Genomic DNA, 24,820 nt, shown 5'->3' with positions numbered 1-24,820 from the left:
AAACTTAAGCTTTTAAAAGCCTCCTTATCTGTTGACAAGAGGTCAAGTGCGGGAGACTTGATGCTTAGGTTGTTTTTCTCAACTTGCCCCTTGAGAATAGCCAACTGCTACTCAGCCCAAAGGCCTCACTTTGGTAGCCTGGAGAGTTTGCCCTCCCCGGTTAACTTTCAGCCAGCGCCAGACACAGCACTTCTCAGCTCTTTCTGGAGCTCATCAGGCTCATGGACGGCTGAAGCTGCGTCTGCCAGCCAGTGACCTCGGCCTTTGGTGGGTGATGACTGTTTCTGGCCGTTGCTGGGACCTGCTTCTGTGTCATTCAGCCTCTCTGTCAACAGCCTGGCATTCAGCAGAGCCACTCCGGCTCTAATGCTTCTCCTGGCACCAGGCACGCATCAGCGTCCTTCACGCCTCAGCCCCCAGTGCCAGGAGGGCCACACCTGTCCCCAGGTTGCTTGGTTGCCTCCTATCTCACAGTCGTTTTCTGTTTTCCTGATCCTGCCACATCTGCACCAGGGCCTTTGCACAGATGTTTGCAAAAGGACGTTGAGTTTTCCAGTTGTGCACTGCATTTAGCGATAGGGTTTGAAGGAAGTAGAGTTGGATGTGGATCTGATTAGTTTTCCAATTTTCTCCCCTTCTAGGTAATACTTACTAATATTCAGAACAGAAGCCCTAAGCCTGGCCCTGCTCCCCACGATCAAGAACTAGGTTTTTTCCTAGAAACAGGACTTCAGAGAGCCCATGTCCTCTATTTCAAAAATGGGTAAGCCTTCTTTATTTTTTAATCAAGGTCCTCAAGCAGGAGAATAGAAAGCCTTATAACGCTGTCTTCAGTTTAGTTATTATAACAAAAGTATTTAAAATATGAACTATAATTGGAAATTTTTTTTAAAAAAAAGAATGAACATAGGCTCTTTTTTCTCTCCTCACCTGGCTCTCTCAGTTTCCCATGAGATTTGAAGGTGGGAGGAGGGGGCGGGGGGCTCTTGTGTGGGTCTGGGTCACAAGTGTGGAGCACCAAGCCCAGCGGGGAATCTGATGGGAGCTGTGCTTGATGGGACTGCACAGCCCCCTCCCGCCCTTTGTTAGGGGAAAGGGTAGTGAACTGGAAACCCTGGCACACAGGATCGTCTTCCTCGGAATGGCTGATCAGTTCAGAGAATCGGATTTGCCAGGTCACCGGCGGTTTTCTTTTTTTAAATATGTCTTTATTGATTTTAGATAGATGAAGGGAGAAGGGAAAAGAGATAGAAATGTCGACAAGAGAGAAACATGGATCGCTGACTCCTGCACGCCCCCTACCGGGGATCAAGCCCGCAACCCGGGCATGTGCCCTGACCAGGAATCGAACTTTGATCACCTGGTTTATAGGTCGACTCTCAAACACTGAGCCACCCTGGCCAGGCTCAGACAGTTTTTATGAAAGTGAGCGTGGCTGTGATGCCACACAAGAACGTTTTCTACCCGAGCTGCCTCTGAAGAGGGTCTGAGGAAGGTCTGAGAGCCTGAATGTAAGGGAGAGAGCTCTCGAATGCACTTGATGTTTGATCTTTTCTGTGTTGCTCTTATGAGAAATGCCATGATTCTGTTCCAAATCTCTTCAGCTGTCCCTTGTTTTGACATTGTGCTGCAGGATAGATGTGCATGAAGACCAACAGTAGGTATCGGTTCCTCTGTAGCTCCTGCTGGGCTGTGCATGGAGGCCCGGAGGCCTGTTCCCTTCCTCTAGGACCCAGTCCCAGCCTCTGGATACACGAACAATGGAGTTGCTCCCTCTTCATTGTTACGAGCTTCAAACCTTGGGGTGCAGCTCGTGGAAGTGGGATTTCATCTTCCTGGGGGCCCAGAGCCACACACATCCAATTTCCATTTGCCTATTTCCCAGACCCTATTAACCTGTGGGCAAGGCCTGCTGTGCCCTGCGGGCCACTGGCTCAGATTGGCATAGTCCACACCAGACACCCCAAGGTTTGGAATGGCTTGGTGGCTTTGGCACTAAGATGTGCTCAAATTGGATCTCATCTGCCATTGATTGAGATCGTCTGAGCGATGGTGCATGTCCTCTAAGCTGAGTTTTGCTGTTTTACTAGTAGATAGAGGGAGAAGGGAGGGAATGTGGAATTTTTTTTTCTAGTGATCTGATTTTTCTTCGTTTTCACAATAAATGGTGGTCATCACAGAGGACCCCCAACCAATACCCTCCCTCCTTCTAACCTGTGAGCTGTGTGGTGGATACGCTGTTTCCTGGGGGCTCTCAGGGGAGCCACCCACCCCTTCCATAGAAAATGCTTGGTGTGAGATTGATAAGGATGGGCTGGGAACACATTTTCATCTCCGAAGGCTGTTTGTTGAGGAGGAGCAGCAGGACCACTGGGCTCTGACCTCCTGCCATGAGACACGGCTGCTCCCTGAACCCAGCTGAAGAGTAATGAGGAGGAGAGGTGTGTTATTTCTCACTAGATGATGGGTTACACGCCGGGAATTTTACCCAAGTTCAAGGAGTTTCCCACTGATGTAGCCAGAGTTAAGGGACTGCTCAACTTGGAAGCCTTTGCTTCTCTTTCCTTGTCCTTGCCCTTCTCTCGGGGCTCTGAAGACCCATTGTGATGGCATTGGGCCAGCTGCTCCACAGTGTCCCAGTTCTGAAGGCTGGGCTGTGCAGCAGTAACAAGGGATTACTTTTGGGGGAGGTGGAGGTCAAGGCCAGTTTCGAGACCACAAAATATTCACGGAAGGAGAGAAATCTGTGGGAAGTTTTGGTCAAGCCAAGTGCCATCAGGGTTACTCAGGGCCCAGGGGCCACACCTGGGGGGCATTTATCAGTGGACGCCTACAGCAGCATCTCTGAGAGCAGGGGCAGCTGGGGCAGCTGGTTCCGTCTCCTGATGTGTCTGCTCCGTGCTTGTCTCGCACCTTTTTTGATTTTCTGCACTTTAAAAACGGGCATCTGGGAGCATATAATGGACAGGGTCTGACTGATTTTCAGGGATAGGGAAATGCATTAGACAAGAGTTTTGCAATGAGAGACAGAAATTGATAAAGCACATCTTTTTCTTTAAAAATATACTTAAAGATATTCAGTTTTTTGGTTGTCATCCCCAAGGATTTAATGAGTTATAGTAATCACTTTTATTCTTTCATAATCCCCCATCTTTTTTGAGTGAGCGCCAAACTAGTGACCTTGAGTCTCCTTCAGAGAGAACCTGGGCCCCTCCTAATCCCTTAGACCCAGGGATGCTTTCATGTACCAAGTGCTTTTCCTTCACCGTCCTGACTCCTCATGGTGGCCTCTCTCCATGTCCTTTGCCACCTTTGAGGTCGTCAGTATCCGTAGCATGGCCCCTGTTCTACACACGGTGACCTGGCTGCGGGTTCAGTTGTTTAGCACTGTACCCCTGGGGTCACTCCATGTGGAGGGGCTTGGTTGAACCCTCAGACAGTGGCTTTGTCCAGCGCCTGCCTTCTGTGAGGGAGCGCTTGAGCCCTGGTGTGAGACCTGCCCAGGGGATGGTTCCCAGCCTCCGCTGATTGGTGTTTTCTCGCCAACTTTTCCTCATGCCTCATCTACATGCCACAGATCACCTGTTTCTCCTTCTTTCCTCTCCTGGTCCCTCTGCTCCCCCTTTTCCTCGCCCTCTCTTCCCTTCCTCTCACCCCCAGACCTCTTTCTGGTTGCTGTCCACCCCAGTGTCCGGGTCAGGGCTGACTTGGAACACACATCTGCTTCACAGCTGTGTCTCTTATCCCGCTGGGTGGCAGCGGCAGGCCTGTTAAGGATGGAAAAAAATCCTGCTCAGGCTCTGCAGAGGGTGAAGTCAGAGAGCTGTAGCCTCAGAGGACCAGGACGGCTGCCTCTGAGGGTTCTTGCATTGCCCCGCCCACGGCAGGCACTGAGCTCCTGCAGCAAGGGCCCTGGGACCAGAAGGCCTGGGTTTGGAACCAGCCCTTCTCCTCACGAGGCATCCGTTTCTTTATCTGCAAAATAGGGCTAATCCCACCTACTTTAGAGCTGTGGCGAGGCACAAATAAGAAAAGGCATGTGAAAACACCGGGAGGCAGCAGGCAAACAGCAAGTGGTAAATGGTAATTTCCCATGTTGGTGTTGCCCGCCGACCTTCCAGGGGGACGAGGGACCAGATGAAGGTCAGGTTGCAGCTGAAAAGGAAGCTCACGAAGCAGGCATCTGTCACTCATTGCATTGCTGAGCCTCACACCACCAGTGTTCAAGGAGTGGCACTTGTTTAGACGGCTGGTTTAAGCAGATGCTGCTGCTGATGCAAAGCAGTTAGCTAGGGCCGTGGTCGGCAAACTGCGGCTCGTGAGCCACATGTGGCTCTTTGGCCCCTTGAGTGTGGCTCTTCCACAAAATACCATGGCCTGGGCGAGTCTATTTTGAAGAAGTGGTGTTAGAAGAAGTTTAAGTTTAAAAAATTTGGCTCTCAAAAGAAATTTCAATCATTGTACTGTTGATATTTGGCTCTGTTGACTAATGAGTTTGCCGACCACTGAGCTAGGGTAACGCCTAATAACAGTATTTCAGAGGGGGGCTGACTGGGCTGACGCAGTAACATTGGATGTTATTTGGGCCGGAAAACGACCTCAGTGTGGGGATCCCCTCAGCCTGATAAGAAGAAGAGAAATGTCTCACACACACACACACACACACACACACACACACACACACACACCGTGAGTCTTTGCAGCCAGAATTGCCAGAGAAGCTTGGGTCTGGGATGCCACTTACTTCCTGCGAGTCTTGGTCTCAGTGTCACTTCCTTGCGAGGCCTGGCCGAGCACCCCGTCTCAGCAGGTGCCCTCTGTTATTTGCTCTCACTGCACACATTCCTTTCCCAGTACTAACTGCAATTTGTAACTCTGTACATTGGTTTACTAGTTTATTATCTGTCTCCTTTACTTGACTATATCCTCCCTGAGAACCTGGGTTATGTTCCTTAAATTCACCAATGTAGTACCAAGCACAGTTCTTGGCAGGAAGCCACACTCAATCAATACTTGTTGGACGACTGAGCAAACCTACTATGTGCCAGGTCCTGTGCTTAGAGGCTTACATACCCTGCAGGGTGTAAGGAGGCCATTCTGCTTAGAGTGAAGGTTTATATAGAAGTCTGTGGATTTCTTGAGAATTGGTTAGATGGAATGGGACCAAGGAGAGGGTCGGATTTGGAAATGGGGCTATCAAGGATTTGCCATTGGATGTGTTATGTTTGAGATGCCTATGAGACGTATAGCTGAGTGGAATTGTCAACTAGGAACATGTATGAGCACAGAGGGAAGGTTGGAGCTTGAGTTATAAATCAGGAGTTTCATCACATTGGACTGGATGAAATCAATGAGGGACAGAGTGTAGAGAGGGAAGCAAAGACTGCCCAGGACCCAGCAATAGTTGGGTGTTGAGTAAAGGGGAGGAACTTGTGCAGGCGCTGCCTGAGGTCAGAGGGACGCCATGAGGGTGTGTCCCGGGAAAACCTACAGGGGAAGATGTGCCGGGAGAAGGAAGGGACCACGTCCATGTTGAATGGTGCTGTGATATTAATAAGGGCAAAGACCAAAGCATTGGAGTGGATAACGTGGAAGGCATCAGTGACCTCGAATAGACTTTTGGTCGATGGTTTAAGAGCAGAAGCCAGATTGGGTAAAGAGCAAATGAAACAGGAGGAAGTGGTGGCATTTTGTAGGTTAAGTCATTTTCAATAAATGTTACTTCCTTTTCCATTTTAATTTCTAAGGTAGAGTTCCTGCTGGAGGGAGAGATGGTGGAAGACTGAAAACCAGGTTAAGGAATAGAGAATTTATTCTCAGGCGTGGAGAGGCCAGGAAGGGCCAAGAATCAGGTGGTTCATTTGGCAGGAATCCAATGCCAGCCGTCATCTGTACCATTTCAGTTGGACGTGGCTTATTTTACTTGTTGTTTTGTTTGTTTGTTTGTTTTTTTGTTTTGGCTAGTGGTGACATTCTGACCTGAGCAGTTGACTGAGAGGAAGATGGGGGTGATGGAGGAAGTGTGGAGAGGGAGAGGGAGGGACAGGGAGAGAGTCTGTGTACGGGGACGACTTCCTTTACTGCAGCAGCCTCAGGAGGGAAGCTCGTGGAGCAAGCTGAGCCTTGCAACTGGCCAGCCAGGGCCACCGTGGTGATGCCACCTGTCACCCAGGCAGTCGTGTGTCCGGAAGACGTTGATCAGTGTAGCTTACTGTGCTAAGCACTTCACATTTCCCTCCTCAGGAAAGTTTTTGTAATAGCTGAAAACCCAGGAGCTCAAATGTATGAGAGCACATGTGTGTTAGTCACTGTCCTTTAGAGATGAGGAATCGGGTCCAGAGGAATCAATGACATTCAGTAGTCATTCGGTAATTTTTTAAAAAGTCTCTATTTGTCCCCTTGTGCCTTTAAAAAAATGAACAGTGGCTATTTATTCCCTTTTTAAAAAAATGTTTTTATTGATTTCAGAGAGAGGAAGGGAGAAGGAAAGAGAGAGAAACATCAATGATGAGAGAGAATCATTGGTTGGCTGCCCCTTACTGGGGATCGAGCCTGCAACCCAGGCATATACCCCACTGGCAATCAAACGATGATCTCCTAGTTCATGGGTTGACACTCAACCACAGAGCCACACCAGATGGGCTCATTCAATAAATTTTTATCAAGAATCTCACTTCTAGTGCCAAACACTGTTCTAAGTGAACAAGTCAGACCAGTCCCTGCCTTTATGGGGTTGACATCTTGGTTGGGGAAATAGTCAATAAACAAGGCAATATGATTTACTCAGGGTCACACCACTAGTGGGTGGCGGAGCTGGGACCTGTACATCCGCTGGCACCCAGTTGGAGTTCTAACCACTCAGACCACGTTGCCCACACTCAGTACTCTCTTCTTAAAAATGGAGTACTAAGTAGCACAGCTCCAAGGAGTGCATTCCACTTAGAAAATAAGAACTTTTAAAAGCCAGTCCAGATGTAATTATGTCATAAAAAGTGTCAGCGAATTTTCTCTCTCTGTTTAAATGTATATTGGTCTGGCTCATCCCTTAATGCCACCAAAACTTTAGTATGGAAACAAAGGAATCTTTGTCAGTGTTAATTATGGATCTCCAAGACCACGTCCAGGGTGAGCCACGGGGCACAGGTGATAGCTTTCAGTGCACTTCGTAAGTGCCAGCACTTAATGAGTGTTAAGAGTCCTGTGCCACCTGGACGCTTTGTCGGTGTTCAGTAAGGTGGGTGGCTCCGTGATGGTCTGTCCTTGGCTTCAGCAGAAGCACGGGGAGATCGTTCTAGGCTCCCAAAGTGCAGGGGTGGGATGGGCGGGGCGGGCATCTGTGTACTCCATTGTGTGCTCCCTACCGGAAGTTCAGTTTCCTTTAGCAAATAGTTGATCCCCTTTATCCACTTTGGTGCCCCCCAGGGTCATTTTTTAACATAAGCAATGTTGCCTGGTAACATAATTGACATTTTATCTTTATTAGGTTGCCAAGGAAACAGAATTGGAAAGTTAACCTAAGGTCAAATTCTCAAGCAGAAGAGGAAAGGAATTTGTTAACCCTTTGTCCACATTCTATTTTTTCCTGATATAACTTGTTTACTGTCTGTCTCCAATCATTGGAATATAAGTTCCACTGGGGTAGGAACTTTTGTCTGTTTTATTTGGGGAGGGATCTGTATCTTGAGCAGCGTCTGGTGTACAGTTGGACATGAATGAATGAATGAATGAATGAACGAATGAATTCATTTTCAGCTGAGATGGTTGTGGCTCACAGATGCCTAGCAGTGTGTTTTCTTTAGTTAATGCAACATACATGTATTGAAAGCTAGATATGTTTATTGAACACTGTGCTAGGTCCTGGGGATATAAGGATGAACAGAACCACCTGGACTGGCTTCATGGGACCTGCTGCCCTGATCGCTGCTTCTTGGTGGAAAGGAGGGGGATGTCACTGACCATCTAGGTCTTACTGCGTATGATGTCCTTCTGTGCAAAGAGGGTGAAGGGGGCCAGGTAGCAAATGACTTCCTGGATCTCAGGAACAAATAGCGTTTCTGGGTCATAGGGACCTCTGTTTTGTGCCCTGTCTCTGCGACTGGGGGGGAGGGGGTATTTACAGTGATGGTGGCTTTATTACGAGTAACTCCTTATGCAGGTCCTGGCAGACTCGTTCATGTCTAGAAGCTCCTAGCGTGGCAGCATTTTGGTGCTCTAGGCCTCCTTACTTCAGTGTACCACATACACATCTGGATGGGATTCCGGAGTTCCCACCACAGGAAAGAGAATGATTGTCTTCTGTGGGTTAGTTGTTTGAGAGCATTTGCTCCAAGGGCCTCCCAGACCCACGTTTTAAAAAAAGATGTGACTCTTCGAGTTGAACCCTTCATGGGCTGAATGAAATTGGACACAGAAGCACAGGAGAGTGTTTTAGCAGCCCCTCAAGGGCAGGCCATTGAAATGACACATGTGTGTTGGGAAAGAGGAATGCACATCCTGTCTGGACAGAAGGAAGCCAGACTCGCCTTCTCTGACTGTTGGGAGCTTTCTTGATAATTTGGTGAATGTCTGTGCCGCAGAGCAGGCCATGCTGTAGCTGCCTGGGAGGGATTGTGGGAAAGTGCGTAGCATCCTTATTCCGGCTCATGGTTAACCTACTTCTTTCCTCCTCTGGTTTAGGTGTCAAATGCATTAATATTTTACATGAGGGAAGGGTGGGAGTGGAGGCCCCAGCTTTTTTTACTTCCTACCTATTTCTTTTTAAATCATTGTTTTTCTCTCCTTTTTTTTTTTTTTTTTTCTTTTTCGCAGAGGTATTTTTAGTTAACTCTTAAGAGAGATTGAGCTAAAGCCCAGAAAATGACTGAGACATCTTTGGAGAATTTCTTACTTTTTTTTTTTTTTTAAGGAAACACTAGAACCTTCTATTGAAAATGAGGGGGGCCATACATTTTCTTACAAATACCTGCCTTTGTATTTGTGTAGCAACGTCTGCCATCGATCTGTACACCAATAAGGAAATCTATGATAAAAATGTATTTTCTCATAGCAAAGTCCTGCATTAAATTACAAGATTTAAAAAAATTAATGAATTCTTTTTTTCAATTGATGTTTGGGTTTTCCACCTTCTCTGCTTCAGGTTTGAATTTTGACTTCTTATTCACAAGTGACTTTGATGCTAATTCTCTAGGCCCAGCACTGACACGCCGTAGCTCTCTTCTGCTGCTCGCTCTGATGCCAGGTGCTGGGTTGGTGGGCGTGGTAGCTGGTTCTCCTTTGAATCTGGCAGAAAAGCATCAGAAGCAGCCATCTCTTCATGTTGTAAACAAGCCACTAAAATATCAGGACGAATCCAATGCTGTGTTTCTTCCAAAAAATACCCAGAAAAACATTAGCCAGACTTGGTAAAATCTCTGAATACAGATTTTTTTTTTCAAAAAAGATGCAGTTTTATTGCTTTCCAAGTACATTTTGAGCTAGTTAAGGAGAAAAACAATTGCCTACTCAATTTCACAAATGCTCATTGAGAGTCTGCTAGGGGCCAGTCACTAGGGTGTGCTCTGGAGGCACGAGATGAATACCAATGTTCTTTGAGCTCATGGGGAAGACAAGGGTGTCAACAGTAAGTGTAACACCTGGTGAAAAGCACCAGCCTGAAGGATGGGAGGGGGAAGGAGAAGGTGGGGAGGAAGGAGGAAGAAGCTGCTTGCCTGGGTGAGTTCAAGTTTTTTAGAATTGACATTTGAACTTGGTCTTTGAGGGAGGGGTAAGATTTCCCCTTGTTAGGGAGGATTGGGGACAGGAGGTAGTCATGGTTGAATGCTAGGTCTCCCAGACCAGATACACATTATAAGCTCTTGAGAGCAGCGTAAGTCTAGTGGTCCAAGAGCACTGGCTCTGGATCCAGCTGCCTGGGTTTAAATCTTACATTTACTGTGACATTGGCGAGCTATTTAACCTCTCTGTGTTTCAGTTTTCTCACTTGTAAACTGGGGATAATAATAGAACCTACTTCATAGTGTTGTTAGTGGATTAAGTGACTTAGTAATTATAGTGTGTTTGGATGGTGTCTGGCCCATAGTAAGCATTATACATGGGCTTGACAAGTAAGTGAAGGGTTTGTCAGCTCCCTGATGGAAAGGTAAGAATTGGCAACTGAAATCTGGGAAGATGATAACAACAGTGGTGGCATTTGGATCTTCTCACATAGCCACATAAAAAAGACACAGTAACCAGATAGGAAAACCACAACCCGTGAACAACATTTACAATAAAACTAGATGACAGGGTATACTCATGAATCCCTAAGGACAGGCTGATGGGGACAAATTACCAACAGCTACAGGCTAGCATGTAATTTGCATTTGTGTGGGTGTGAGCAGAAGGAAGCGATGGGCCATCTGATGGACCAGAGAACAGGAGACCCTAAAATAGCCAACAAGTATTTATTGGAGAGCGCCTCCAGCCAATTTGAGATTAGCAGCTGAAAATGGGAAGTAAGGTCTGTGGGGCGGGAGCAGCCTGGCCCTTCTGACCCCGTAGAGCTCTTTTCTGGGACTGGGCCCCACAGCGAGGGGAAACTGCTGAGAGTGGGATGAAAATTGACCAAGAAGAGACAAAAGAAGGAAAAGGTAGACATAAAAATGGGGAAAGGAGCAATAGCCAGGAATTATCAGAAAGCAAGCTGATATATATTTTAGCAGCTTTATTCAGGTATACTTTCTATAGCAAAAATGTTATAAATACACAGTTTAATTGTTTTTTAATATATATACTGATTTCAGAGAGGAAAGGAGAGGGAGAGAGAGATAGAAACATCAATGATGAGAGAGAATCATTGATTGGCTGCCTCCTGCCCGCCCCCCACAGGAGATTGAGCCCACAACCTGTACATGTGCCCTGACTGGGAATCGAACCATGACCTCCTGGTTCACAGATCGACGCTCAACCAGTGAGCCACACCAGCTGGGCTACAGTTTAATAGTTTTAAATAAATTTATACAGCGGTGCAATCATCTGCACAATTCAGCTTTACAACATTTCCATCACCCTAAAGAGTTCTTCAAGCCTATTTGCAATCAGTCCCCACTCCCACCCCCAATGCCAGGCAACCACTTATCTATTATTTGTCTCTATAGATTGGCCTTTTCTAAAAATTTTATATAAATGGAATCATAGAATATCTAGTAGTCCTTTATGTCTTCTTGTTTTTGGTGTCAGGAGTGGGATCTGAGTCCTTTATGTCTTGCATCTTCAACTTAGTATAATGTTTTTGAGGGTCACCCACATTGTAGCATGTACCCAGAGGCCCCTCCTTTTTGTTAGTTATTCCGTTGTATCGATATGCTGTATTTTGTTTGTCCATTCACCAATTGATGAGCATATGGATTGTTTCTATTTTGGGGCTCTTATGAATAATGCTGCTGTGAACATTTGCATACAGATTTTTCCACAGACATATGTTTTCATTTCCCTTGGATAGATTCATGGGAATGGAATGGATGGGTCATCTGATAAGTTCATGTTTAACTTTTTAAGAAACTGCCAAACTGTTTTTCCAAAGTGGCTGCACCACGTTACATTTCTACCAGCAGTATCGGAGAGTCCCAGTTTCTTTCCATTCTCTTCAACTCTTGGTATTGCCAGCTTTTCACTTAGAGCTAGTCTAGTGGATTTATAGCTTTAAATTGCATTTCCTTAATGATTAATGTTGTTCAGCAGCTTTTCATGTCCCTATTATCTATTCTTACACGTTCTGTGGTGAAATATCTGTTTGAATATTTTGCCCTGTTTTCCTTTGTGTTGTCATTTTCAGGATACAAGCTCTTTATCAGATATAGCATTTGTAAATATTTTCCGCCAGTCTGTGGCTTGTATTCATTTTTAATGATGTCATTTAAAGAGGAAAAGTTAATTTTAATGAAATTCAATTTTTCAGTTTTTCTATTTATGGATTATCCTTTCGGTGTCATATCTAAGACATTTTCACCTAACCTAAAACCACAAAGATTTTCTCCCATGTTTTATTTTACAAGTTTTATAGTTTTTACTTTTACATGTAGATCTTTGATCTATTTTGATTTAATATGCGTGTGGTATGGGATAAGGGTCTGAGTTAAATTTTTTTGCATCTGAATATCCATTTGTTTAAGCACCATTTGTGGAAAAGTCTTCTTCTTTCCTATTAAATTGCCTTGACATGTTAGTAAAAAATTAACTAATTGAACATAAATGTAAAGGTTTATTTCTGGAGTCTCTATTTTGTTTTATTGATTTATATGTCTATCCTTAAGCCAATACCACACTGGCTTGAATATATAGCTTTATAGCAGGTTTTTAAAATACTAGTATATAGAGTAAGTCTTCTAACTTCATTCTTTTTCAAAATTGTTTTGGCTATTCTCAGTCCTAGATATTTTTATATACATTTTAGAATCACCTTGTCCATTTCTATAAAAAAAAAGCTGCCAGGATTTTGATAAGGACTGCAGTAAATCTCGAGATCAATTTAGGGAGACTTGCCATATTAACAATAGTGAATTTTCCAATCCAAGGTCTCTCCATTTATTTAGATAACTAGAGGCCCGGTGCACAAATTCATGCACAGGTGGGGTCCCTCGGGGTGGCCTGTGGAGATCGGGCCCCAGCTCGTGCCCTCAGCCTCGCAGCCCTGCAGCCCCTCCTGGCACCCCGCCTTGGCCTGGCGCCATCCCCTCACCTGTTCCACCATCCTGCCTGTGGGGCGATCAATCTGAGCTGGGCTCCCCCCAGCCCCCCTGCCCGGCTCCCTTAGCGCCTGGGTGCTGGGCAGTGGCCCCGTCTGCTGCTGCCACCGCTGGTCTCTGTCTGCCAGGTGATAGGTGGGGCAATCGGCTCGTACTCACCTTGGCCTGGCACCACCTGCTCACCTGCTCCACCATCCTGCCGTGGTCCCACTCTCCTCCATCAGGGCCGGCAGTGCCTCCACTGCTGCCTGCTGTCAGCGCCGTGTCGCTGACATCTGCCATGTTCCACGTGCTCCCTGATGTCAGTGCTTGTCATAGCAATTAGTCGAACTCCTGGTCGAGGGGACAATTTTCATATTAGGCTTTTATTATATAGGAAGATTCATCAAGTAAGAAAAAAAATGTGGGCAAGACTAAACTATAGTGTAGGGATGCATACCGGAGTGATTGAGCCATAGGAAAATGAAATGAGGTGTTTCCTATACAAGGCAGTGTAGCAATTCCTTTTGGACGGAGGGAGGGGCCTGTTCATTGGGATGGGATGAGTGACAATGGTCTTTTTTTTTTTTTTTTAATTTGGGTGGTAGTTACCTTATAATAATTCCCTAAGCAATATATTTGATTTTTTATGGTTTTCTGCATCTATATTTTATACAATAAAATGGTTAAAAAAGCATAGGAGGGGGATAATAAAAGGTGGGATAGAACAGTGCCCAGCAGAGGGCAGGAGGGGAACCTGCACTGGGAATCAAGAGGTCCGGGTTCTAGTCTTGGCTCCGCTGCTCACTCACCGAGCTTTGGGCAAGTCTCACCCTTCCCCTCTCTGGGACCTAGTTTCCCTCTCTGTCCGTTGGAGGTAATGAAGTCCAGCATGCGTCACTAGGTTGATTGGAGAACCATCTGGAACAATGGGGTGGGGGATGGCCTGGGACTGGCTACTGTTGCCTCAGCAGAAGATGATGATGGTGGCTAGCATTCACTGAGCAAGGACTGCTACCTCGTGTGATCCTCACAGCAGCCTGTGAGCAGTAGGTGTGCAGCCAGGTTTTATTCTGTCCTGGCATGTGAGGCCCGGTCACTGGCCTCGGGGAGCTGAACGTCTTAGGGGGCTCTCTTGATGAGAGAGTAAAATAACTGTTAACTGTCTTGCCAATGGTTTATTGGTAAACTAGAGGCCTGGTGCACGGACTCGTGCACTGGTGGGGTCCCTCGGCCTGACCTGCAGGGAACGGGCCGAAACCGGCTCTCCGACATCCCCTGAGGGGTCCCAGATTGCGAGAGGGTGCAGGCCAGGCCGAGGGACCCCACCGGTACACTATCAGGGCAGGGAGGGACTGTGGGAGGGCTCCAGTGTGTGTCCGGCCTGTCTTGCCCACTCCTGATTGGCCAGACCCCAGCAGCAAGCTAACCTACTGGTCAGAACATCTGCCCCCTGGTGGTCAGTGCACATCATAGCAACTGGTTGAACGGTCGGACACTTAGCATATTAGGCTTTTATTATATAGGATGTCAGCTCTTATAGATGGCTTAGAGGGGCTGCACAAATTAAATATTCGCCCCACAGGTGGCATTGGCCCCGCTAAGGTGCTTAGCAAAGCTTTTTCTCTATAGGTGGCTCACAGGCACAGTCCCAACTACCGTCTGAGTAATTGGTGTGCATTTTCACTGGGAAGGGCCAAATGAGGCAAGGACAGGAGGACTTCAGGTAGAAGCTTGTCCTAAGGGCCTTTGGACGGACCCATTTCCATATCGCTATCACTTTGTCAACGTTAGTCCCTCGTCTGACTGTCTGACTTCCGAGTTCTGTCTCTGCTGTCCCCTTGTCATCCCCTCCGCACGGGAAGGGGCCATGAATCCCGTTCCTTCTTTCGAGCCCATGTAGTGAGGAGGCGTCACCGGGCCCTGCTGCCCCCAGCCTCTCGCTTCTCTCCGGCCTCTGTGATGCTTTTTGTGTTTGTGTCACGGGAGTTAGTCACAGTTTCCAGTTTGTTTGCGGGCTTTTGCACGGCAGGGATCAGCGGCAGCTCTTCTGGCGCTGGAATGAGATTGGGCCCGTGTCAAACACCAGCTCCTCTGTTTGCAGGCTGCGTGATGGTCCCGGGCACGTTACATAATTTCTCCGAGCCTTTGCTTTCTCACGCACGAAACTACAGGAGGTGCTAAATAAATACTTGTTAATTGAGAAGAAAACTTTGACATAGTATATAATAGAAACAGTTCTGATTTTGCACTATTTTCTGCTAAACCAAAGATACACAAACATACCAGTGGCTGCTTTGGGCTTCTGCCCAATAAGTGTTTATCTGTGGGACGGAGGACCAGATGGCGGGCGGTGGGAGGTAGCGGACGGCTGGGCAGCGGGACGTTTGACGGAATTCTGAGCACGGCCAGGAGCTTCCCCAGTGTCCTCTTCATCGGGCGTTGGAAGTAGGCATAGTCCCATTTTATAGATGAGGGCACAGGTGAGGTCTGCTGCCCACGTTCCTACCCCTCTCGGCGTGTGCCTGGCATCAGGGTGTTTTCCCTCTGCCACGTTTCCACGCCTCACATCCTTTCTCCCTTCCCCTTCTGCTCATGATCACACTCAACCTTTGCCCCTTTCTTCTTTTCTGTCCCCAACTTACTGCCTTTCCCAGGCCCAAGCAAGTTATCTGGCACGACTCACGAGAATGAGAATCCCAGTGGCACGAGGCCTCACACTGAGCAAAACCACCCTGTTTCCCCAGGAGCAGATGGGAGGCTCCTTGTACCAGTTGCCCAGCAGATCCCCTTCCTTCCCCGTTGAGTGTAAGAGGCCTGGTTGGGAACGGACGCCTTGAGCAGCCTGGGCCTGAGCACCCCGCAGTGGCTCCCCTCCCTCCCCACAGCCGCTCCTCACCCAGGCCTGCCGCCTGCCTGGCTCCTGAAGCCACTGGGACCAGTAACCCCTATGTTGAAAGGCCTTTTTTTTTTTTTTTTTTAAACTGAGTCCCTTGGACCTTTTTAGTCGTCGTTTTTGAAACATTGTCCCCGAGGTGGTTTTGTAAATGCAGCCTCCTGTTTCCTGATTGGAATGGGAGGGAACTCCTGCTCTTATCCTGCTCTTCACTGTCAGCTCCAGGGTGTGGCACGTGGGAAAGGACTGCCCTCCCCCCGCGTCCTTTCCGCCTTTCTCCCGCTCACAGCCCAGCTGGCCTGGGAACAGGAGAGTCAGGCGTCCTTGTATCTGTGTGACTTCGCTGCTAAGAATCGATTCGTGCTTGAACTCATATTGGTAGCCGACCCTTTCTACCTCCTCGGCTGTCTTTCTTCTACGTACGTGCTTACTGACGTTTAAGATGGATGTGAAGTTGGCCTGGTGCTCCTCCGTGTTCCGTGTCGTTACCCGTGAGGCAGGTCATGCGGAGCCCCAGCCACTCCTGCTCTCCTCACCCCGTCCTCCAGCTCCGGCTGGACCTGCCGCAGGCAATTTCCTCCGTGGAAGTAAATCACAGTGTCAGCTTTGAATTGCACTCTCACAAAGCCCTGGTGGTTCAACTGCCCAAACCACCAATTGGAGCCACTCAAACCACCGTCCGTGGCTCAGTCCCCCGAGTTCACGTGTGAGTTTGGCCTGGCCCTGTTGATTGAACTCTCTCCAGTGCTAGCTACGTTCACCGAGATAGGACAGGACGGAGCCAGTCGCCAGCACCTCGGGTCCTCGGCTCCTCAGGGCTGCCCTGGGCCTGTGGCCTTCGGTGGACACTCTGCATGCCTCCCCATGGACACTGGCATCTTAGGAGATGTCGCCATGATTTCCTGAGAGAGGGACCAGAGTCCCAAAGAAGGAGCATTTTCCTATCCTCACCCGACATCAGTGGTCTTGCTATTGAGGACATGGTAGGCTTTCCAATAAATAGCAAAGTGAATGAATGGGTCCAACTGGGGAATGCCTTTTTCCTCCCTTCAAAATTAAATGACTCCAAAGAAGTAAAACAGACTTTCATGCGCTATAAATTGACGAGAAGGTAGATTCCAGAATTCCAAGACTGAGCAATGGCAGAGTTTTAAGGATAATAGTGGTAATAATGGCAAACCCCGAGAAAGCACTTCTACATGTATTAACTCATTTAATGCTTGCAACCAATCTATGAGGTGAGTGCATCTCTTATCACCATTTTACAGAGGAGGAAACTGAGGCACAGGCACTTTCCCCAGATCGACACTAGTGAGTTGTAAAGCTTGGATTTGAGCCCATACAGTCTGGCTCCAGAAACCCTGCCCTGTTTTGCCTAAGTTTAAGTACATCGACAAAGAGGTGGATTTCCAGGTGAATACTTTGAAGAACAATCCTTATATGTGATACTGGTTTGTTTGTTAAAAATATTATTAGATTGAACAGTCCAACTGTGTTAAATACTGTTTGGCTTCTAGGGTTAAGTTGAGCATCATTATAAGTTCACAGGGAAGCTTGTTTGTTGGCTGGATCACTATTGCCTCCCCTGTACACAGTAGGCCCTCAACATATGTGATATACATATTTAATTTTTTAAATATATGTGCTGTTACTGGGAATTGAACCATGACCTCCTGGTCCGTAGATCAATGCTCAACCACTGAGTCACACCCACCAGAGGATATGTTTATTGATTTTAGACAGAAACACCAATGTGAGAGAGGAACATTGATTGGTTGCCTCTCATACTCACCCCGACGGGGGATTGAACCTACAACCTTTTGGTGTATGAGATGATGCCCCAACCAACTGAGCCTGCCCGTCTGCTGCCTGCTGCCCGTCTGCTGCCTGCTGCCCGGCCGGCTGACCAAAATGCCCAATTCCCTCTGCTTTTGTCACGAGGAAGCCTCAGTTGCTGAGGTAGGCAAAAAAAAAAAAATGTTGTTAAGCCTGGTACAACTCTCATTAGGTTTGAAATGAGACTTCCGGAAGCTTCGCCTGCTTGTTCACATCCCAGCGCGGATGGTTGTCACACCCGTCACTGTATCTGGGCTGCAGCTGGCTGGCTGCGTTGGTCAGAGAGAGTCCTTTGCTAACGAGGCCAAGGTTGTGGGTCGGATCCATGGGCCCTGACGGCCGCGAGCCATCTGTCTTCACAACGCATGTCACTGGATCCCAGGCCAGAGTGTGCAGAGGACAGAAGCTGGGCCCGTGCGGGGAAGCAGCCCGAGGCGGCCAGGAGAGCCTTCGGACGGTGAAGGATGGCCTTTTCTCCCCCCACCTTCCAGCTCTGGGGCTCTGGTCTTGATTTCAGACTTTTCCAGTTGATGATACTAACAGTCATATAAACGGAGGGGAAGCGGTTCCCGAGCTGGAGAACGGAGAGAGATGGGCCTAGAGGGTCAGGACACTTCTCTGTTTCTGGGGTTATAAGTGTGGGCATTGTCCAGAATACCTATGGGCACGTCTTAGGACGTAAGAAGTACCTGATTCACTCGTTCCCTTGGTAATCAAGAAAGCTCTTCTCAGCAAAGAGAATGGGAAAGGGATTTCAGAACAGAAGATTGTGCTCACTCTGTGGGGGGTGGGGTACACCGCTTACTAGGCGTCACTGGGTGCCTGGTTAGCTCTGTGAGGCTGTTGGGACACGGAGAGGCGGGTACAAAGAGGGCCTGTGTTCTCAGGATGGTCACAGTTTGGTTGGAAGACAGGCCTAAATACACATGAAAACCAGTGTGTTAAGTGTCACCTATGCTCAAAATACATGGGCACCCACTGGGAGCACCCTGGACCGGTGCCTTGGTCTTCCCGGAGAAGCTGGGAGAAGGCTCCCAAGGGTAGCCTTTGACCTGGGTCTTGATGGATGACTTGAAATTTCTTTGGACACTTCAGACAGAGAGAGGAGCCATGTGTAAAGGCATATGGGAAGGAAAGTTTCCCTGAAGTGTCTGGAAGATTTATTTTAATCTTGAAATCCTCATTATCTACATAGCTGTCTCGAAGCTGTCAGGGCCAGGCATACCCGGCGACGTCACTTGGTACCAGCGTGTCACCCCTCCCCCGCACCCAGGCACGGCCACCGCGGGCACATGAGGATTCTGTTTAGGGGAGAGCTGTGCTGTGCTACCTACCCACCCCGAGCAGTGCCAAAAAAGGGGACAAGAAGCAGGGAGATGTACCCGCTGTGGCCTCGCTTCCTCTGACTCTGGCCGTTCTCAATCGCATTCATCCCATGAATATTTACTTTCTGTATCGCAGGCTCTGGTTGAGGGATTGGGGGCATGTTCGTGGGCAAAACAAAGATCCTGGTCCTCAAGGCGCCTGCATTCTTTGGGGGGCTGTGGAGCCTCTGGGCCCCCGGAGGCAGGGAGGGCGGCCTTCACTCGCCAGTGTGTCCTCAGGGGCAGCCTGGGCCTTGATGCTCAGTAAAGGCTGGGATAACCTGCCACCTGGGAGTTCCGGAAGTGATGGTTGGTCAGAGACCAGGGATTTGGCACCCAGAACAGCAAAAGTACTCACATCAGAACTCTGAGTGCGCGTAACAGGGACAGTTGATACTGACTGTAAGTGCATTGGTGGCCTGGGCCGAGCTCTGAGGTCAGACGGTCATTTAGAAGGATAAGTTAAGGGGGAGAATTGTATTTTCCCTTCTCACTCCCAAGAAGTGGGAAGAGGAAGAACAAAGCACTATTTTGAGCTTGCTGTTGAAGCAGCGCCCATCCCGAGGTGACGTGGCTCTCAGTCTCTTGAGTTTTCCGTTTTGATTTGGGGTTGGGAGCACTGCTTCCTTTCCGTGTACATTTCCCCCCTCGGTTAGATACACAGAGGCCCAGGTGACCGTATTCAGGAGCTGAGGATGCCGTTCCGAGTCCTAGGACAGAACCAGGCGCTGCTGTAGGCTTGTTCATAAGAACGTGCACTTCAGAGGCCAGACTTCCAAAGTGCTGCTGCAGGGCCCAGGGGGTCAAGAGGCAAGCCACAGGCCCCCTCCCCCCGGTGTCCGCAGGAAGTCATGCTTTTGCACTGACCTCATGGCCAGCGGACAAGCCCTAGAAGGAGGAGATTCAGGAGGAGGAGGAGGAGACCAGATAGAAAGGGGAGGAGAGAAGGAAAAAATGGAAGTAGGTCAGGGAGAGGGAGACTGTGTCCCCATGAAAAGGGACAGAGACCGAGCAGGAGGTTGCCTGAGTTTGAACAAGAGCAAGGCCATGGGACACTGGGTTGGGGACAGGCAGTGACGTTGGAAAGTGAAAGCGGGGTTTTGCCTGTTTTTCTGGCTGAAAACCGGCTGGTGCCCAAGGGACCTTCTGGTGTTTTCTCCTTGGTCATAGCTGAGCTGTTTGGGAGCCGTCTGACCTGGGTAAAAAGGCACCCAGCTCAGGGAGCTTGCCAAAGCAAGGTGCAGTGTGAACCCCAAGTTCTGACAGCTTGCCAACGCACCTGCTGCTCGGATGTTGGCAAGAACATTCCTTTTGGGAATCGTTTGCCATAATGAATTCGGACATCACTGCGCTCTGTCCAGGGTGTTGAAATGGAGTGAATGACCTCCCGTCAGGGGTCTGTGGGAACCCTCACCACCAGGGACACTCCTCGCCTCTCCTCATTCTGGAGCAGAGTCATTAAGCAGCAGTTCCTTCCACCTCGTTGCTGAATCACAATGTTTTAAGGATAAAGTAACAGTTCAGAGACATGAAGCAGTCCTGTGGCATTTATTTACTTCCCTCCAATCGGGGTATTTCATAGCATTTAGAATGTAATTCTTACAAGTTAATTTCCTTTTTTGTTCCTTTGTCTCATGATTATCCAACTAGATTAAAAATTATTTTTTTCTGCTGCCAACAGTGAAAGCGATTGGCTGAATAAAATGATGTGACCTAAAGGTGTATGAGTTGTGTAGGCATCCATGAGAATTGTATCTTTCTGCATTTGGGATTCTTTTTCGCTTTCTAATATTGAAAATGAGCAGCCTTCTCCCTTCAGCTCCTCCTGCTTCCTGCTGCCGAGTTGGTCTGTGGTTGGACAGCCAGCCTCGCGGGTGGCCTGATGGGGCCGCGGTTCACGTGGGCAGCACAGCCCCAGGCCTGCCGAGGCATTCGTGGCTACTGTGGATCCTTGGTTCACGAGCAGGATGCCTCCCAGTTGGAGGAAGAATTTGATTCTGAATCCCAAGCTCTCTCCAGAAATAAACTAGAAACAGTTTGAGAAAAACTTGTATCTGCTTCCAAGGTAACGTCAGTGCTTTGGGAATATGCCCTCGTTTCCCCTTCCGATGTGGGACTGACTGCCCCTTGGTCGGGGAGACTTCCTCCAGTCCTCCAGCAGAGGGCCTCGGTCCTGCACGGGAGAGCCGCCTCCGCCTTAGGGGGGAGGGGAATTGATCCATCCTTTCTCCTTTAAGGCGGTGGAGGCATTACCCTCGGCACTGGGCCGCTTCACCTGGGCCAACAGATTTTTCCCCATGGTGAACGGTTCCTGGGAGTATCTCATTGGCTGCCATCCCTGGAATGCATGAAATTTGCACCGTGTATATATATTAAGTAACTTGCCTATTCATGCTACAAAACATAGGCCTGAGCTCTTGCATTCACAGTCTGTGCTTTCTCCTAGAGTTGTACTTCGTTTCTTTTGCCCAGGAAGGTGACAGAGCTCCCGGCTCACTCTCTTGCCGGGTCTGGAAACCTGAGCAAGCCATGTCCCTTCTGTGTCATAATGAGGAGACAGTGTTAGGTCCTTACAGCTAGAATATTGTGCTTTTGCCTCGATAAGTCACTCCTTCTGCGAGGGGGACGCAGGGACATTCTGAGTGACCAATTCCCGTCGTGCAGCCTTCCCTGAGTTACAGTGTTTAGATTTGATGCTGCCCGTTCGAGGCCTGATTTCCACCCTGGTAAACAGCCCTCGAAATCTGGGTCTCCCATCGTGTCATCTCAATCCCACCCCGTCATACAGTTCGAAATGCCATTCGTTTTGTGCCTCGTGCATCGAGGGAGCTTCATCGGTGGTTCTGGAATAAAAGCAGACTACTCCTTTCTACCCGTCCATGTTTTAGCTGTAGCTGTCTCCTTCCCCCACGTTACTTACGAGAACTGAGCTTCAGTCCAAAAGCAAATGTACTTTGTTGCCTGAGAACACAGATCCATAAAAACAAATGAAGGGGAAAGCAAAGGAGATTGCATGTCCCAGGGCCTGTTACCTAATTTTTACCCACATCTCCGTTAGATCTCCTTCTGCGCTGCTTCGAGTCCCGAGCACACGCTTCTCTTTTTATGCCCCCATAAAACTCTGATCCGCTACCACCTGATCCGTGTGGGTGAGAGGAAGATGGGAGTATTTGTGTACCTGTGCCAATAAACTGAGCGAAGTTCTGGGGCTGTTCTTGTGAATGAGAGTTCTGGGATGTCATGTAGGTAGAAGAGGCGAATTGATAGCCCCTGTGAGGGTTTGTAACGTACAGAACCCACATTCAGTTTGATTTAATACCTTTGTGCAATTTAAAATGTCATCCAAGAAGAGGGCCAAATGCCTGGAGCATCTGCCACAGCCTGCAGGGCTGGCTGACAGGTTTGCACCGGCTGACCGGCTCTGCGGCGTCTTGGAAAGATGAGATGTGTTCTAATGAGCAGGTTATAAATATCCCCGAGTTATGTCATAGGTGGTAGCGGCGCTCAATGTAAAGGGACCGGCTGGGGAGTGCGCCAGCTGAGCAGCCGGGTGCAGCTTTCAGCGAGGACAAGTGGGGCCTGGATATATTGACCAGGATGTTACTCAGGAATCATTTGTCCCTTAATGAAATGTGTCACCAAACACGTCTCTGTGAGGTGTGTCGGGCAGCGGGATGCGATGTGTTCTGAGCCGCCGGCAGCTCAGGTTCCATGCTCTTACAGCTGCTCCCAGAAGGGGCCTCTGACCCTTTGCTTCTCCGCGGGGTTGGAGGCGGGGGTGGGGGAGCATTTGATGGATTTATTGGGCAGTAATTTATGTTTGCAAAGAGGCAGCGGGGTTGCTTGGTGGAGCCCTCCATTTCTCCCACCTTTTCTCTCTGTCTCGCCCACAAAAGTGGCAAGTTAAAGTAGCCTTTCCCCACACTGCATGCGGTGCCTTGTGGGTATTTCTGTTTCCCAGTTGCCACCCACCTTTTAGATGAAAAGACAGATTTCAGCGCCACTCAGCTGAGCAGGAAAACCACGCAGCCACGTAAGGATGAAGATAAACTCTGGCAAGATATCTTGCTTTTGTGGGGCGGGGAGAAGGGAGCCTCGGAATCGATTATCCAACTTTTGTTTTCGTGAGAAAACTTGGTTTCAGAAACACAAAAGTCCATCCGTCCTAGGTCATATTTTGGAGATTTGAACAAAGATGGACAGGCGCATTCGGAATAAGTGTTGCTTAAAATCTAGCCAACAGCTTTTATGGAGATAAAATGCATTGAAATATGTGTATAAAACATTTGATGTTAATACACGCGAGATGGAAACCCTGTCAAATTCTGTGTGCACACAGGAACTTGACCAGAGGAGTGGGAAGGTTCAGAGAGCTCCTCAGAGCGGTCGAGACGAGAACAACTCAGAACCTGCGAATGGTAAGTGTGGTGAATGACTCGACTAAGTGTAATCTCTCTCTCTCTCTCTCTCTCTCTCTCTCTCTCTCTCTCTCTCTCTCTCTCCTATATGTTAATAGATATAGTTTACTTACCATATAATTAACTGTTGTAGTCAGTGGTTTTTAGTATACGCACAGGATTGTTTAGGCATCGCTAATAGTTCATTTCAAAATGCTTCATCGCCCCCAAAAAGAAACTCCATACCCATTAGTAGTCAATCTCCATTCTCCCCATTCCCCAGCCCCTAGCAATCACGCATTTACTTTCTGTTTCTATAGATTTCCCTTTCTGGGACATTTTATATAATGGCATTATACAATATGTGGTCTTTTTGTGACTGGCTTCCTTTCTTAGGATATTTTTTTAAGGTTCATCCATGTTGTAGCCTGCACCAGCATTTCATTCCTTTTTATTACCAAATAATATTCCATTGTATGGATATAAGACTAGAGGCCCGGTGCATGAAATTCATGCATGGGTGCGGTCCCTAGGCCTGGCTGGCCATCAAAGTGTGAGCGGCTGGCATGGAAGGGCAGGTCCCAGCTGACCTCTGGGCCCTAGGGCAGGTCCCAGCTGACCTGGGCCCCCGGACCCTTGCACGCCCCCCTCCGCCTGAGTCACAGCGCCCGCATCCCCATGTGGAGATGCAGTGAGTGCGGCTCAACGCCACAGGCCGGGGTGCAGCGTGGGCCTCTGGGCCGCCCAGCGGTGCCGCATGGAAGCCGGGCAGGCAGCACACTCTCTCCCAGCTGGCCTCGAAGACTGGCTCCTGTGCAAACCCACGGGGAACTCAGCTGGCCCCTGCGGTCCCAGAGGCTGTGGCCTGGCTCACCCAGAAGACACTGCGCAGGTGTGGGGAGGGCTCCTCATGGGCACCCAGCACCTGAGTGTGGGGGGGGTGGGGGGGTAGGGGGGGCTTCCCCGGTGTGCGAGCCCTGACATCCAGGGGTCGGGGGAGGGTAACAGGGGGAATGAGAGTGAGCTCAGCACACACCCGGCAGTCTCACCGCACCTCCATCCCCAACACCCTCACCCCCAGGTAGCTGGCGAGAGGCCACAGCATGTCCTGATGCCCACCATGTTCCTCACTGCCCCCTGGTGGTCAGCACACGTCATAGTGAGCAGTTGAACTCCTGGTCTCCTGGTCGAACTCTCAAACAACCGTCCGAGGGGACAATTTGCATATTAGGCTTTTATTATATAGGCTTTTACTTATCCATTCATTAGTTGACAGACATTTGGGTTGTTTCACTTTTTAGCTGTTATGAATAATGCTGTTGTGAACATTCTTATGCAAGTTCTATGTGGACATATGTGCTCATTTTTCTTGGGTATGTACCTAGGAGTGGAATTGCTGGATCATATGGTGACTCTATTTTTAACATTTAGAGGAGTTGCCAAACTCTTTTCCAAAGTGGTCGCACCATTTTGCATTCTGGCCAGAAGTTATGAGGCTTCCGGTTTTTCCACACCCTTGACATTTGTTGTTGTCTGTCTGTTTAGCTGTAGCCATCCCAGTGGGTGTGAGGTGCTGTCTCATCGTGGTTTTGGTTTACATTTCCCTGGTGGCTAATGATGTTGGGC

At 48.6% G+C, this 24,820-nt stretch overlaps 1 protein-coding gene across 4 annotated transcripts in view; it reads left to right on the top strand.

The window, feature by feature from the left end:
- TTC7B (tetratricopeptide repeat domain 7B) overlaps positions 1 to 24,820 on the top strand; it is a 193,559-nt gene that overhangs the window by 51,906 nt on the left and 116,833 nt on the right. For all 4 annotated transcript variants that reach the window (XM_079768075.1, XM_079768072.1, XM_079768073.1 and 1 more), the window contains exons 5-6: positions 642 to 763; positions 23,137 to 23,215. In XM_079768075.1, the coding sequence (XP_079624201.1) occupies positions 642 to 763; positions 23,137 to 23,215 (201 nt within the window). The remainder of the gene's footprint in view (positions 1 to 641; positions 764 to 23,136; positions 23,216 to 24,820) is intronic.

Source organism: Cnephaeus nilssonii (assembly GCF_951640355.1).
Source record: "Cnephaeus nilssonii genome assembly, chromosome: 4".
In the NCBI taxonomy this organism is placed as follows: domain Eukaryota; kingdom Metazoa; phylum Chordata; class Mammalia; order Chiroptera; family Vespertilionidae; genus Cnephaeus; species Cnephaeus nilssonii.
The sequence above is the reverse complement of the archived record's forward strand: the minus strand, read 5'-3'. Positions and strand labels throughout refer to the sequence as shown.